Below are 16692 nucleotides of genomic sequence, written 5' to 3'. Positions count from 1 at the left end.
GGGCTGTTTCAATTTTTTTTGTTAGCTGTTAAATCCAGATAGGTAACGTTACTGCTACTGTATAAATGTAGTACTGGTAACTCAAATTACTTTGATGACTCGTCAGATGGGGACGACAACAAGCTAAACGCTATCTAAATGCCTTACCTCAGTTTGGTTTCTTTTCTCTCGTCCCTGGCATCCATTTTGTGCTGAACAGAGATAGAATCATAATTGTTTTCCTCATGATTTTGTTCAACATCCGAGGTAAGAGTTATGCTGCCTTCAAGTCGTGTCGGAAATATTGTGTTTACAAGATAAGCACACATGAATTCCACCACAATGTTGTATTTATTAAAGGGAAAATTGGATTTTCTGATAAGGCCCGAGTTTCCAAGTTGGGGGTGTGTTGGCAAAAAAGCAACAGCAGCCACTGATAGTTGTATTGTAAACTGGTTGTACTTCAGTTATTCAGGGGCCACACGTGAACACTGCAGGCTACAATCATCCATACATCAAAAATCAAACAGAAGCACATGTAAACTTATGTTTACATGTGCTTCTGTTTGATTTTTGACGTATTGGCATCCTGTGCTTATCATTTTGTTGCAGTAATGCAGCATAAACGGATTCTCTTTAGTTAAATAAAAACAAACGTAAACAAAAAAGCTTATCTTATCTTGTTTCCGACCATAGCCACTTAAACACAAATCAAGTCGTACTTCCGAGGAACTTCTGAGAAGGACTTGCAGGCAGCATTACACTAATGCTAGCATGTTTGTATTTGTTAGCCTATATTTTAGTGATTAAGCTAGTGGTCAGGATTGGTTGACACCACAGGGATTCCCAATGTCTGTATGATGTATTTGCGTAATGCCTGCTGGGTATTGCAGTGGGAGTGCAATGATGAATGAAAACATGAAAATGATATATAATTCTGTCAAACTGATGAGGCTGAGGGAAATAATGCCCCACTGCAGAATACAGAATAACATGACAAGTAACATATTAAACTCTACTTTGTTTTTCTCCGGCAGGGTGGACCAATGGTGCAGTTTAGATCTCCTGCAGCAGGTCAGCAGGGAAGAAGCCCAGTTTGCGGCCTGTACTGACCTTCAGATAACCATTCACCTCCTCTCCTTTCTTCACCACGATCTGCACAAAACACAAACACAAAACACTCTCTAATACTATGAGAAAGCTCATGTTTTCTTCTCTTTAGCCTGTGTTTGGTACACAGTTGTTTCTCAGTTCCAGTCTGGGAGAAAGTTGCTTTGCACAGTCTAATTTATTACTTTCTCTAACGCCTTTTATTGAGGCTTATAAAGCGGCTTTTATTTTTGCTATAAGAATAGCAAAGCTATGGCCCAATTGGCAACATAGGATAAAAAAGATAAGAGGTTAATAGATATTATAAACGTAATGTTTAACCCTTCTAAAGTGAATAAGACTCAGCTTATGGATCAGTGTGAGCAGTCACTCGAATAGAACAGATCAGCACATGCAAATAGAACTTTAGGCCATTAGGGGGCTCCAAATCAGTGTGTAATTCATCAGGAAACTACAGGCCCATATTTTTTTTCCTTATATTTGATTTTTTTCTCTGAGGTCTACTTATGGGTTTATATACCAAAAACAGCCATAATTAATTTTTACATGACCACTTTGCAACCTCTATTTACCCCTTTGTATATTATTGTGTATATTGTGTGTATATTGTATATATTTAGAGTGTAATGTGTATATCTATTTTTTTTCTTTTTTATTTTGTATTTAAGTTCTACAAGGCTGCTACACATCTATGATTTTCACTCACCTTCGCACCTGTGTAAATGTGATTATAAATACAATGAAATACAATAGCAATAAAACAATAGAAATAAAATAAATAAAATGAAATAAATGAGATTTGATTTGATTTGATACAGCACCTTTAAATCTGAGATACATAAATGACCTCTGTTCTGTTTGGCTGCTCTGCATTGAGGCTCATTTAAAAACTAACACTCCTTATAACTTCAGTATGAGTGGCAGGGCTCAACTTCTGTAGGCTGAATAGGCAAAAATATACGAACGTATTTATCTGTATAAATTATTTATGTATTTGACATCACAAAAATAGTGAATTCAAAACAAACCGGTTTAGCACCTTAGTTTCCAAATATGGAATGGACTGGGGAATGAATGGTACATTTTGAAACTTTCACTGTTTTTTACATACTACATCAAACACTTTCATTTAAAAAAAAGTGAGAAAAATTCATTCTTCCATGATACAAAAAAAACAAACAACAACAACAGTTGTTACCAGTTACCATAACAAAAAGTGCCTCTGAGTTGAAACACATAGGATGTATTTCAAACGATTCAAATGATTATAGCCTTTCAATTCTAAACTTATTTATACTAAATTAGTACTAAACAGTACTAAACAGTAAAGTATAATGGTAAAGTATTGTGCAACTATTGGGCAGAATGTACTGCAGAACACTACACTTTACAGATGGCACATAGATTTACACCTGTGTCAATCAGTTGCACATAAATAAAATGACAATGCAATATATGTTATTCATGTGCAATTGATTGACACACTGAAAGCACCATTTCATTTCAGTGTAGATGCCTTATTGAGAATGTAGAAATTGAAATAATAAGTATTGCAGTAAAAATGACTGTAAACATGTTTCCCCATGCAGGACTGGGGTTGATAAGTGCAGTTTTACAGTGATACTGTGGCTGATGGCACATAAACTCCTAATTGCACTGGTAGGATCTATTTTTAAGGACTATAACAGTTTCACTGTTTAAAAAATATATTGTTTTGAAAATGACATAAATGATTCTAATAAGATAGCCCTGTGCAACCTCACTGGTTTCAAATGATTAGTAGGAAGCTAGGAAGGGAGAAAAGACATTTTAGACATGTCCAAAACTGTCCAGACACCCCTTCTAATTAGTGATCCTTACCACCTCTCTTTCAATACCACTTTTAACAAGCCCTCGTCCACCTGGCCTTGTCATTTCCCCTCGGGGGAATCCCAAGCACCATCTCAGGGGGCAAGGGATCAAGCAGACACCAGCATTGACTTTAGCAGCAGCCTTGCCCAGAAATCATTGCCATGTGATGCATTTCACTTTTCAAACCCGAAAATAATGGCAATGGTAAGCTTTAGCAATAGACTGCTTTAAAATTCTTGTCATTTCAAAACCAAAACATTTGATTTGCTGGACTTTAAGGTACAAACTACTCCATCTGTTATAAATGTATGCTAATACAACTTCATCACTTTCCTCTGCTAGCTGGCTCATTAGCATGCTAAAGGCTAGATGGCTAACAAGAACGAAAAGAAATGCATTTCACCACAGTTCTACTCCATGTTTAGAGTCAGACAAAGCAATTACTCACACACGTTATGTATGTTATTTGACTTCTTAAAAAACGTTTTGCATTTGTGTAGCTAGTCAAGAACGAATGTGTTCGTTTGAAAATTTGTTCGTAATCTGCAAAAATTCATTCGTAATCTGCAAATGGCCACTTGTATAAGATAGATGTCACACACATCCGAGTGGTGAGTCAAAGTGGGTGAGTGCAAGTTAAAAAAAAGAACTGAAATCTGGCTTTAGTGTTTACAAACCACATAAACCTCTTTTCTCCAAAAAAGATTTTCCATGATTATGGTCATTTAGGGTGGATACAGTAATTAATGAAGTGTGAAACAAGAAAATGTTATCTATGCAATTCTCATTTGCATAGAAAAAATGCAGATACACTATATGTCCAAACGTATCGTCTAATTAGTGAATTCAACTACTTTAAGGTGAACTCATTGCTGACACAGGTATTCAATTTATGCAGCACACACAGCTTGTACAATCTCCATTTAAAAGCATTGGTCATCATGCCCAATGCCAAGCTTAGGCTAGAGAGGTATAAAGCCACAGGCTTTGAAATGTGGGGCAGTGGAACTGTGTTCTCTGGAGTGATTGATCTCACCTCTGAGATGAGTTGGAGTGGTGTTTGTGATCCAGAACTAATCATCCAACATCAGTACCTGACCTCACTAATGCTCTCGTAGCTGAATGCAATCAAATCCTCACAGCACTAGGAAACAAACTCAGACAAACTCCCTATTAATACAGTTCTATGCAAATGTTAAAACACATCTGGTCAAATTACATGTTTTGTTGATTTTCTAAGTATTTCCTTTTGTTGATTTTCCCCAATATATTAAATTCAACAAATAAACAATAATTGTGCATTACCTTTTGCAGAAGTGTGTTCTCTGTACAGAATGTGTACTTATTTTCACTCAGAAAATCAACAAAATGTAATGTAATTTGACTAGGAGCGCTCAAACTTTTGCATATGACTGTACCCTTGATTTTAGATAAAACACTGACTGAGTAAGTGTCTACAAATGTCATGTCCAGAATGATGAGCAGAGCTAAGAATGACCAGAAAAGATACATAACATCAAGAATTAAGATATTGTTATATCAATATTTAGAATCTTTCCAAGCTTGAAGCATATTTGGCAGAAATATACCACAAATAGATCATTCATTATAAACAAATAAATTCAGCTCTCACTTTTGCTTTTCTCTCTACACACATACACATACCACACACACACACACACACACACACACACACACACACACACACACACACACACACATACTCACGTACCTGGTCTTTCTTTAGTGTGATCTGGCCCATCTCTCTGTTCCCCACGAAGGATCGAGTGACCTTGTAGACTCTCTCTCCTGCACGCACTCTGATGATGTAAGTCATTGGCAGGTAACCTGTCTTCTCCCCAATCTTACCCTGCATCACATACACATCAGTACTGTCATAATGTATTATTTTGATAACTGGGTATGTGGTCCTAAAAAGCACCACACACCGATATAGATTACAGCAAGAATGTAGCATACATTTAGTATGTTCAAAATATGAGGTAAAACTCACCCGCCACCATTCTTCATTAGAGTCATCAATAACTGTAATACGATCTCCAGGGCTGAAACACACATATACATTGATATACCTTTAGCCATGATTAAACTATGCTTATGTGTTTTTGTAGTCACTGCTCCAGTCAGGGTCTACAGTGATTAAAATACAGTACATGAAGAATACAGTCAGCTTCTTGGAACAATTTTTGCAGCTCTTCATAAAGATGGGTATAAAAAAGGTCATGGAAAAAATGTCTAATAAAAATATGAGACAAGTGTAACTTAAAATTAAAGTCAATTTAGTCAAAGTATTCACAACATATATGCGATTTCAAACACAGCCGTAGTCATTCATCAACATCGGAACTTGGACTGGAACTGGGTTCTAATAAATGAGACAAAAATAGCTTTTTGACAAACACTCATGGTGGGTTAGGCATAAAAAGAAGACGGTTATGCAGAAAACAACCTCATCCCCATCTCTAAGACATGACTGAATCTTCCACACAAAATGTACATTCAAATCCACACAAAAAGTGTTTCAATGACAGAATCAAGCTTTTTACAAGGCCATTCTCATCAAGCATATTTGCTGTTATGTTGGCAAAGGAATATCGCACAAGCACTAATTGCAGGGGTTACAATAATTGTGACACATGGCTTTGTTCAAAAATATAATTTTCTTATTATTTATTACAAATTTAGATTTTTCTCATATTTTCAGTGTGAGATTGAGCTAGACAGCAACAAAGGCATTTAAAAAATGACTTTACCACAGGTGGTAATAATTATGGAGCTCACTGTATATAAAAAAATATAATGTAAGAAGTAAAATAAAGCTTTGAAAAATCTTTAATGCATTCGTAAAGAAAGAAAATGTGCACTTACTGGAAATCCAGGTCATCCTTCTCTATTGCTTTGAAGCGGTACAGAGCCATGTAGTAGTGAGACTGACTGAAGGTCTGCTGCTGCTTCTTATTCTTAAACATAAAACAAATACACACTGTCAGTAATCCCTGAATAATTAATAACATAATGTTGTTATATAGATTAAACTATGTTTATTGCATTAGTCATGACTAATATAGCATATACACTGCTCAAAAAAATAAAGGGAACACTCAAATAACACATCCTAGATCTGAATGAATTAAATATTCTCATTGAATACTTTGTTCTGTACAAAGTTGAATGTGCTGACAACAAAATCACACAAAAATCATCAATGGAAATCAAATTTATTAACCAATGGAGGCCTGGATTTGGAGTCACACACAAAATTAAAGTGGAAAAACACACTACAGGCTGATCCAACTTTGATGTAATGTCCTTAAAACAAGTCAAAATGAGGCTCAGTATTGTGTGTGGCCTCCACGTGCCTGTATGACCTCCCTACAACGCCTGGGCATGCTCCTGATGAGGTGGCGGATGGTCTCCTGAGGGATCTCCTCCCAGACCTGGACTAAAGCATCCGCCAACTCCTGGACAGTCTGTGGTGCAATGTGACGTTGGTGGATGGAGCGAGACATGATGTCCCAGATGTGCTCAATCGGATTCAGGCCTGGGGAACGGGCGGGCCAGTCCATAGCTTCAATGCCTTCATCTTGCAGGAACTGCTGACACACTCCAGCCACATGAGGTCTAGCATTGTCCTGCATTAGGAGGAACCCAGGGCCAACCGCACCAGCATATGGTCTCACAAGGGGTCTGAGGATCTCATCTCGGTACCTAATGGCAGTCAGGCTACCTCTGGCGAGCACATGGAGGGCTGTGCGGCCCTCCAAAGAAATGCCACCCCACACCATTACTGACCCACTGCCAAACCGGTCATGCTGAAGGATGTTGCAGGCAGCAGATCGCTCTCCACGGCGTCTCCAGACTCTGTCATGTCTGTCACATGTGCTCAGTGTGAACCTGCTTTCATCTGTGAAGAGCACAGGGCACCAGTGGCGAATTTGCCAATCCTGGTGTTCTCTGGCAAATGCCAAGCGTCCTGCACGGTGTTGGGCTGTGAGCACAACCCCCATCTGTGGACGTCGGGCCCTCATACCATCCTCATGGAGTCGGTTTCTAACCGTTTGTGCAGACACATGCACATTTGTGGCCTGCTGGAGATCATTTTGCAGGGCTCTGGCAGTGCTCCTCCTGTTCCTCCTTGCACAAAGGCAGAGGTAGCGGTCCTGCTGCTGGGTTGTTGCCCTCCTACGGCCTCCTCCACGTCTCCTGGTGTACTGGCCTGTCTTCTGGTAGCGCCTCCAGGCTCTGGACACTACGCTGACAGACACAGCAAACCTTCTTGCCACAGCTCGCATTGATGTGCCATCCTGGATGAGCTGCACTACCTGAGCCACTTGTGTGGGTTGAAGAGTCCGTCTCATGCTACCACGAGTGTGAAAGCACCACCAACATTCAAAAGTGACCAAAACATCAGCCAGAAAGCATAGGCACTGAGAAGTGGTCTGTGGTCCCCACCTGCAGAACCACTCCTTTATTGAGTGTGTCTTGCTAATCGCCAATGATTTCCACCTGTTGTCTATTCCATTTGCACAACAGCATGTGAAATTGATTGTCAATCAGTGTTGCTTCCTAAGTGGACAGTTTGATTTCACAGAAGTTTGATTTACTTGGAGTTATATTGTGTTGTTTAAGTGTTCCCTTTATTTTTTTGAGCAGTGTATTATGCTTATATACATATTCTCCATCACATCCTTAACGGTTTGTCCTTAGCAAAGCGCCCACATTCAGGCACTCCCATTTCAGAGTAGAAAAGTGTAATATATTTACTCACAAATATGAGCAACAGTTTTCATGTTTTACAGTCCTGTCAAATAATAAAATCTGCATTTTACTGAATTGTTTGTCTGTATATTTTCTATGTCCTCCCAAAATGAAACAAATAAACAAACAGTGATTTCAGTGTTCAAATACTGGCACATCAAGTACTCGAGTACCTGTGCACATCCTCATACATTCCTGTGCAACTAATCAAACTGTGTACAAACATATAAAGTATATTTTGCTTGGTTAACCACCATCTGACATTAGAATAAATACAAATCAACACTAATGCAGTAAAAAGTATTTTTCTCGGGTGCCTAAAACCTTTGCACTATACTGCATATGTACAATGCGTATGTATATGCATTCTCAAAATGTACTTGTACATAACTGTACATATTTTATATTACTTTTTCCACTTATTTAGTATTTTATACATTTTATCTACATTTCTATGAGATCTTATGTTGACATCTGCACCAAGAGAAGAAAAATTCCTTGTACATCTTGTAACTGGTAAACACAAGTCTGATTCTGACAGATATACTATATTTTTTCACATACTTCTCAATAGCATTTCTCTTTACAAACTTATGAAACCTGGAATCCTGGCATCTCTTACCTTGTCATCTGCAGCTGTCTTGTCTTTCTTATCTCCATCCTGCTTTCCTGTAACAATAACAGAGGACAGCGTGGGCATGATTTAGTCAGTGCACAATAAAGGCTCAAATCAGATAACATGCTGGTTTCTAACACATAAAGCAATTTCTTCTTTTAAATGAATATCAGAAATAGTTTTACTTGGCTTTCTTAGTCACACATCACTAGAATGTGCACAGAAAGCTAACGCTTTTTTGTTTAACAGTAAAAAGCTCAAATCTTCCCTTCCCTCAAAAAGAATGAACTGTGCATAATGTAGTAAAAAATTTAGGCCTGCTAAATGTAAAAATGCTCAGTGGACAACTGTTAAACATCTTAGCGCTCAAAAAAGTACCACAATTTACTTTGTTCTTGCAACACATTCCAGTCTTGAAGGAATAGCCCAACAGCTTCCTCAGACAAATACAATAGTTTTGACAGTAGGTAGTTGAACTGCTTTTATGTTTTTAAGTCACTGTAGCTCTATGCCTTTCAGAAGTCTACGAAAGGTCAAATTTCAGGCATATCTTACTTTTAAAGCACACTTCACAACAAAAAACTGAATAATTTTTACACAGAAATACAGTACAGTTATACTATCAATGCATGTCCAACACGACTTCTGGACATTTTATTTCTGCAAAATTATTCAATCTGTCAAATAATTCATCGAGTGTTCACATTTTACTTGGTCAATAGCAGTAAAAACCTCATATAGAATCCTAATGTGTCTCATTGAATGTACATTGAGTGTACCGCACTGAAGAAAAATAAAAAAAAAGGTTGTTTTGTCAATGATCTTCACAGCCATCATCATCATCATCTCACCAGTAAGAAGACCTCATTAACTTCACAGGAAGCTGAACTGACAAGAAGAATCACTGCCAAACATTTAAATATCACGTTGCATAGTCGATGGTAATTTTCAAAGCTTCACCTTCTTCCTTTCTTGCTGATATATTATTAGGACCCAGCTTGTACAGTGTCTCAGAGTGGTGTACATAAGTTATGTAAACAAACTATTAGGTTAAAATAACTATTGCTCTTACCCTCACCCCCTTCTTCATCCTCTTTTGGCTGCTGGGCCTCTTCCTCTTCCATCATCATCATCATCATCTTGTCAAAACATTAAATGTTGCAAATTTAAAGATTGAAATGAGATGTCTACTTCATAATAGTTCAAATAAGTATGTTTGTGAAGGGTGTGTATTATGTGTGGAGGCACTTTTTATACACTTTTTTAACGTTTTAGCACATTGACAAATACTGAATTTCAAACATGGAAGAAAGTATCTTCAGCCATTTTATTTAGAAATAATTGCATGTTTTGTATATGTACAGTTTGTTAATTTGTATTCATATTTGTATTTGTTCAGTTATTCTTTGTGGCCTGTAATACTCTACCATTGCCAGTTTGTAAGAATATTAACTTGTGCCTCCAGTTCACTATATATTTTGTAGGTATATAGTTACAGACTGGAGCCTGTCTGTCTTTGCACAGTCTGTCAACCCCTCTCTACCACGTCCACTAAAGAAAAGAGACCACCTTAGGATCATCACTGAATATTGCTGGATTGAGAATAGTCAACCAACCAAAAATACCCCAAACAACAATGGTCTGGTTGGCAGTGGTCATATGGTGGTATTTTTCCATTGACACACATTTCTTGATTGACCAAATGACATATGTACTGTGATATGTATTGCAAGAGCCAAATAGAATTTACTTACATTCTTTTTATCTTCTGATGCCTTCTTCCTCTCCTTATTGGCCATGATAACCCCAACACGCAGTGTATCAAAGACTGGGTCACTGCGATTTTGCTGGCCTACAAACATACATATATATTTGTGTTAAGATGGCTTCTTTTGTAAATGTCACATAAACACTGATACAGTTGTTTTCTAAAGTATTGAGACTGCAGAAATTTACTTGAGTACAATGAAATGTTGCCTATATAATCCTATATACAGTTTGTACTATTTAATAAAGTACATTTTTTTACCTTTAAAAATCTAGCTAGTGACTATGTGACAGGGAAGAAAAAGAGTCACGTCGCCCCCTGCTGTTTGCATTCAAAATATAGATTAAGAATGCTGAGAGGTGCTGCACTTCACAAACTGTACCCCAATATTCAGTGATATGTGACATTATATCATTGTTCCAAATAATGTAATAAAAGGTTGTAAAAGACAGAAATACAGTTTTAGGAGCATTTTCCCCAAAATGGACTACAAAGCCTGTTGCATGGATAATGTCATCAACACATTACCCATGAAGCGCCACCCCACTGAGCCATGGGTTTTGTAGTTCAGTTGTATTTTACTCTTCACAGTTATATGGCTTAGCAAAATATGCTGCTGTTGTATTGTACTCATACCTCCAGTGCCTGCATAGGACCAGTATCCCAGCTTTAAGTGATTTTTAATCCATTATCAAAAAATTCCCTGTGGCAAAATGCATAGCCATTCACTACATTTTGAATGCAGCAAATAGCACATTTCCCCAAAGCACATTAGCTAGCTAAGTTAGCTAACAGGCAATAAAACGTATGTGACAGCTTTTAAGTTTAATAAATAGCTATCATGTTCTCTCGTTATTCTAAAAATTAAGCAAGAAGAAAAGAACCTGGTACCTGTTTAGCTAGCTAAGATCTGCTAGCCAGTCAGGCTAACAGCCATGCTCTCTCAGAGTTGAAGATCAGAAGTTCAGTGGTGAAACATGAAGATCTCGACTGGTTTCTGCATGTTTTGCTGCTCATAATAATGCCTTGTTTTTTTTAATCATTTGAAAACTAATGCAGATTACAAACCTGGCAGCACATGTTTGTCATGTGAGCTGGTAATCTTATCCTTTCTCTGGCTCCAAGCTTGACGCCTCTGAACATACCAGGGTTAAACTGTGGCCTTCATGGAGCTCAATGATGCTGTGCTTTGATTGGCTATCAGAACCGAATCTTTTACATTTAATGACTTTCTTCTTTCAGCTTGGTTTACAAGTTAATACGCACATTTCTTCTTACTCTGAAACAGTTATTAAAACTTAAAGTAGTGAAGTAAAAAAACTTCATAAATGAGCTTAAGCAACTTACTGAAAAAATGGCACTTTGAATTTACACGATTAAAAAGTAGTTGAACATGACTAAAATGTTAATCAACACAAAATTAATGCCCAAATAAGCCAATTTAAATAAAGTAATTGGGTTGATATAATACATTTTAATCTCTTCTACCAAGCTCAGCACCACAAGAGCCTGTGCAGGACATTTATGGCATTTAGCAGATGCTCTTATCCAGAGCAACTTACAATTTGATCGTTTTACACAGGTAGGCAAAGGTAGTGTTGGGAGTCTTGCCCAAGGACAGATGTATTACCCACTACACTACACCAAACACCACACTACAGGATGCTACAATACTTCTGCATGGTGTATTGTAGTATGTGCACTGTGAGTGATACTCACCAGGGTTATTTATCTCCTGATCATACAAAGGGGAGCTGTATGCTCGTCTGAAACCTGGTGGCTGAAAAGGCAAGAGACTTTATCATGTTAACAGATGACAAGCTTACATTATAGCATTGTGTGCGCACAGTTTGACTATTATGCTACAGTTTGAAGTTGAGAATTTGACACATTGATGAATGATGGAAGGTAAATTATAGTTTGATATACTCACTATTTTGCCAAAGCATCTCTGGAACTCCACGTATGACTGGCATGCGTGATGAATGTTGGTCTTGCAGTTCTTGCAGCGCAGGGCAAATTTGTTATTGACTGTGAAATAGGGGAGATGGAAGAGTTAGAGAACCAAAATTAGAACCAAAATAAGTCATATGCCATTTTTAAATGTTAAGGGGGAAATAAAGAGGGTTCTATTTTAGGCAGCTCATAAATTCTTACAGCTCATTGGCTCATGTGTATTTGAGTAGTTGTGTTTGTGTGTATGTGCAGTTAAACTGCTGACCTAGATTGCATAGATCTTTTTCAGACATATGGTTTCTATCACCACTACTAATAACAATTCTAACTCAGTGAATTTTTTGTTTACACCACAATGATTGAATTATGCACAAATATTGAAGAATTGGTGCAATTCCCATTTAACTGCTAGGATTTCGCATCTAACAACCTTTTTCACAGTAAAATACTGTATTCAGAAAATTTAAAATTTGCTGTGAAATCACTGTAGGAAAGGCAGCTTTCTGTCATGACTCAGCAAATTACTGAACAGTAGGCAGTATTACTATTTACTATTTATATAGAACAGAAAAGTACAGTGAAAGTAATGCTAATAATTGACTTTAATTTTATGATCAAGTATTGTACGATGTAAGTTTTACACATCTGGTAAGACCAGTGCACCTGAACTGTGATCACAGCTCTACACCCTTTAATGTTTGTCCACTCTAGCACAACTAATCTTCAGGCTTAAATAAAAAGAGCCATCGTTTTGAAGGCAGTATAGTGAGGCACAAAGTCTGTAATATACAGTCACACAGAAAAGTTTGAAGACTCCTTATCAAATTACATGTTTTAAGTCTTCTACAGAGAGCAAACTTAAATATGGCATTTTTCTGACACATTGAAAAAAATAAAACATAAATTATAAAATTTTCCTGATATTTTAAAATAAACATTAATTTTGCACTGACATATGCGGTTGCTTTTCTGTAGAGGATGTGTTAGCTTATCTTCACTTAGAAAATCCACAAACGTGATTTTTTTGCACATGACTGTATGTCTAGTATGTTTATTTGAGAGTTTTGGACTTCCCCACAACATGCAGCAGCATTTTCAGCGGCGATGTGGACACATCAGCGCTGAAGGATGCTTATGCAGCGATTCAGCTTCTGTTTTTGTGCTTATCAGACTTACGGACAATCATTCGAGCACAGACGTCACAGAACTTGGGCTTCTTGCAGTAATGGTCCTTAAACTTATGCGGCCTGTCATTCACCAGCACTACAGGTTCAGGGGTGGGGGGCGGAGGAGCCTCCTCTTCCTCTACCTCTTCATCATACACAAAATATACCTGAGAGAGAGAGACAGAGAGAGACTTTAAAATAGCCAAAGCTGAACTCAGTAAATATAAGGTAGAAAAAATTCACTAATAAAAAGTGACGTATATCACTATATAATATAATATAATAAACTTTCTAAGTATTTTAAAGCATCTTTTAATTTGTATGTAAAATACTTTATTATATATTTTATTCATAATTAAGGGGCAGAGAGCTAAAATGAAACCTGTTTTGTGGTGTATGGATCTATAGCTTCCTATACCTTCCTCTCTCCTAGCTAGCTTAGCTCATGGCCTACTGATCTAACACCACATGAAAACCACAGTTTGATTTCGACTAACTGGTGCTCTACAGTTGCAGGGTAAATGATAAAAACTCATCTCTGAGAAGTAATATTGAGTGACAGAAAGCCAAAATGAACCTGTTTTGTGTTTTTTTGAACTGCAGCCTGCAGAGCTCAGCTAACGCTGGTGTAGTTTGCGGGCTAGGAGTGCCATCCAGTACAGTACATGCTTGGTTATAGCTAACTGATACTCAAATAGCACCTGTTTATAGAATAAAAACTCTGAGAGCACTAAGTCAAGTGGCTGTGTTGGAGTGACAGCCATGTTCTGTGGTGTGTATAGCTATTAGCCTGTTAGCCATTGCTGAGCCACTCTTGAGTGTATTTTTTCTTCAGTATTTCCTGGTTTTAATTTAGCAGCACAGCAGATGAAACAATAAACCATGACCGGTCTTATGAGCGCAGAACGGCACAGAATGATACTGAGAGCCATTTGGCTCTTTTGTTTTCATTTTAATCTGCTCCTGTATAGTTTTTCGGTCATTTTCACTTACATCATCCCTGGTTGGGTTTTTAGCTGCAGGGTGAAGGTTTTTATCAAGTTTGTCTCTGTACTGTGCACAATTCACTTTCCTACCAGTCCTGACTAGGTTGCCAGTCCCTTATGCTGTAGAGTATCCCTACAGCATAATGCAGTCAAGGTGGTATTTTACAGCACAGACGCTGTGACCTGGTTGGTGTGCAGTTTTCAGTGTGCTCCAGACATTAGCAATCAAGACAAGATTGACTGTAATATTGTTAGATTATTAAACCTTTTCCCACATAAATGCAGATACCAGGTAAAACCTTCTAGGTTTTGCAGACTCTTTGTGATCCCATAAGGGAAAGAAACATATGTAAAGTGCATTCATCAAATACAACTGAAAATGTGTGAAAATGTCAAAAAAATATGCACAGTAGTGTATACTCTTTTTGGAAAGTGCTCCCTGTAGGTGTCATGTTCATGTGCAATTCATTCAGAATCATAGTTGGCTTCAAAGTACTTTCTCTTCGTTTCACTTAGAAGTGCTCGGCTGGGGAGAGTTTTTCACCTTTTGTACAAAGCACTGCAGGTCATTGACAAGAATGTGCAATGACTTTGCAACGGTTTTTGTCCTTCCACAAAGTTGTGCTTCTCTATAATTAGTTCCCTGAGGTAGACAGCTCTTTTGTCTTCATTTTGAACATCTCCTCTAAAAATTTCTGTTATACTGCGTGAACTTACAGCTGAATTCATTATACATTATACATTATACATTTCAGAATTTTGAAAATAAAGGTCAAATAAAGGTTGCACAGTATGATTTTGAAAATAAATTTTAGTAATTTAAATTCAAAGTGTATGAATGTTTCATATTTTAACATGTTAATAATACAAGTCAATACAATTCAAATACAAGATGTTATTATATAGTAGTTTGATTTAGTCTCAAATTCAGATAATGTTATCAAAATATTACAATTCAATGAGTCTATAATACATTATGATTTATTTATCAGAATATTATAAATATTATTCAGATTAATTCAGCTTATAAACTGGCACAACATAAAGCATGTGTGATACATACAGTGTTTTCATCCTCTCTGACCACGTTATCAGGTACTGGTGGGTTATCATGGATATCCACTGAGTCTTTATCCTCAAGTCTGAAAGGAAGGAAGAAGAAAAAAGAAATAAAGAAGCAAAGAAACAAACAAGCAAAGACAGAAAGAAAAGGGAATACATAAATAAACATAGATAGATAGATAGATAGATAGATAGATAGAAGTAAACAAGCAAACAGACAAAAACAGAAAAGGTGAGAAACAGAAATAAACCAAAAATGACAGAAAGATCAAAATATCAAAAGAAAGAAAGAAATAAAGAAAGAAATGAAGGGAAAAATTTAAATATAGATAAATAAGCAAGCAAATAGTTTTGCCGCAGGTGACCCTGGACCGTCAGATATACTCACTGGTCATACTGAGCCATGGTGCAGAAGGGCTTTGGCAGTTTTCACTCTGCTGTGGTAGTAGTAGTAATAGTAAGTGAGGTTAGATTATTTATTTGATGGGAACAGTTCTTCACAGTTCCACATACATGAACATACACACAAACACACATACACAACTGCTATTCCTAGGCAGAGAAGCCCACCTCAGCAAGGCTAAATTTGGGTCTCCTGCCAGGCAGAGCTACAGCACACAATAAGAATTACATTTCAAGTGCTCATATTCATTCAGTTTGTATTTAACAGATAGCATTTATATATGTACCGAACATTCAAGTACAACAGTCAGTCATAGATTGACACACCGCGTACATATTAACAGTCACACATGGAAGAAACGTAGGGGACACATACCTGCTGACTGAGCAAGATTTGCAGTCCAGTTGGCAGATCTCAGTTAAAGATTTAACGCACAAGTACGTTGTAATAAATAACAGTCACAGGTCTAGAAAGTTCCTAAACTCCAGTCAGATGCCAGCTAGAACTATGTTCTCCGTGGCTTATGTGTACTATAACCCACAGTCCTTCCTCTGATCACTAAAATGGGCATAGGGTGTGTGTCTGTGTGTATGTGTGTGTGTGTGTGTGTGTGTGTCTGTCTGTCTGTCATGTTGAGCTGTTGAGACAGCTGCTGGATGCCTCAGATGGTGGATGACGAAGGGTAATAAGAAACTTGGTTAGAACCTCTCTATAGATCGCTCTCGCACACGCACACACACACACACACACACACACACACAGACACACACAGACACACACACATACACACACACAGCTACACAATCAGCTGTGCTTGAAACTAAGAAACATATCTATGTTGTGTCTAGTTCAGAAAGCAGTAAGCGCTGAAATACTCCTTATAATTTTAGCATTACTGGACAGGCTGCTATAGGCTGAGTAAGTGGATATTACAGTCCTTTACAAAAGTGTGGGCACCCCTTGTCAAATCAGGTTTTGTTGATTTTCTACATGAAAATAAGTTAACACACCCTCTA

General features: G+C 37.4%; 1 protein-coding gene across 1 annotated transcript; it reads right to left on the bottom strand.

The window, feature by feature from the left end:
- Window positions 1–382: 382 nt before the first annotated feature.
- stac3 (SH3 and cysteine rich domain 3) lies at window positions 383–16273 on the bottom strand. The gene is made up of 13 exons (XM_036578646.1): window positions 16052–16273; window positions 15662–15710; window positions 15275–15353; window positions 13236–13392; window positions 12037–12134; window positions 11823–11883; window positions 10090–10187; window positions 9408–9474; window positions 8342–8388; window positions 5830–5921; window positions 4955–5006; window positions 4673–4810; window positions 383–1134 (listed from the first exon to the last, which is right to left on the bottom strand). Exons 2-13 carry the CDS (start codon window positions 15676–15678, stop codon window positions 1036–1038), a joined length of 1005 nt encoding a protein of 334 aa, XP_036434539.1. The 5' UTR covers window positions 15679–15710; window positions 16052–16273; the 3' UTR covers window positions 383–1035.
- Between the last annotated feature and the right edge of the window lie 419 nt (window positions 16274–16692).

The sequence above is a fragment of the Colossoma macropomum genome, unplaced genomic scaffold (assembly GCF_904425465.1).
Source record: "Colossoma macropomum unplaced genomic scaffold, Colossoma_macropomum, whole genome shotgun sequence".
NCBI lineage: Eukaryota > Metazoa > Chordata > Actinopteri > Characiformes > Serrasalmidae > Colossoma > Colossoma macropomum.
The sequence above is the reverse complement of the archived record's forward strand: the minus strand, read 5'-3'. Positions and strand labels throughout refer to the sequence as shown.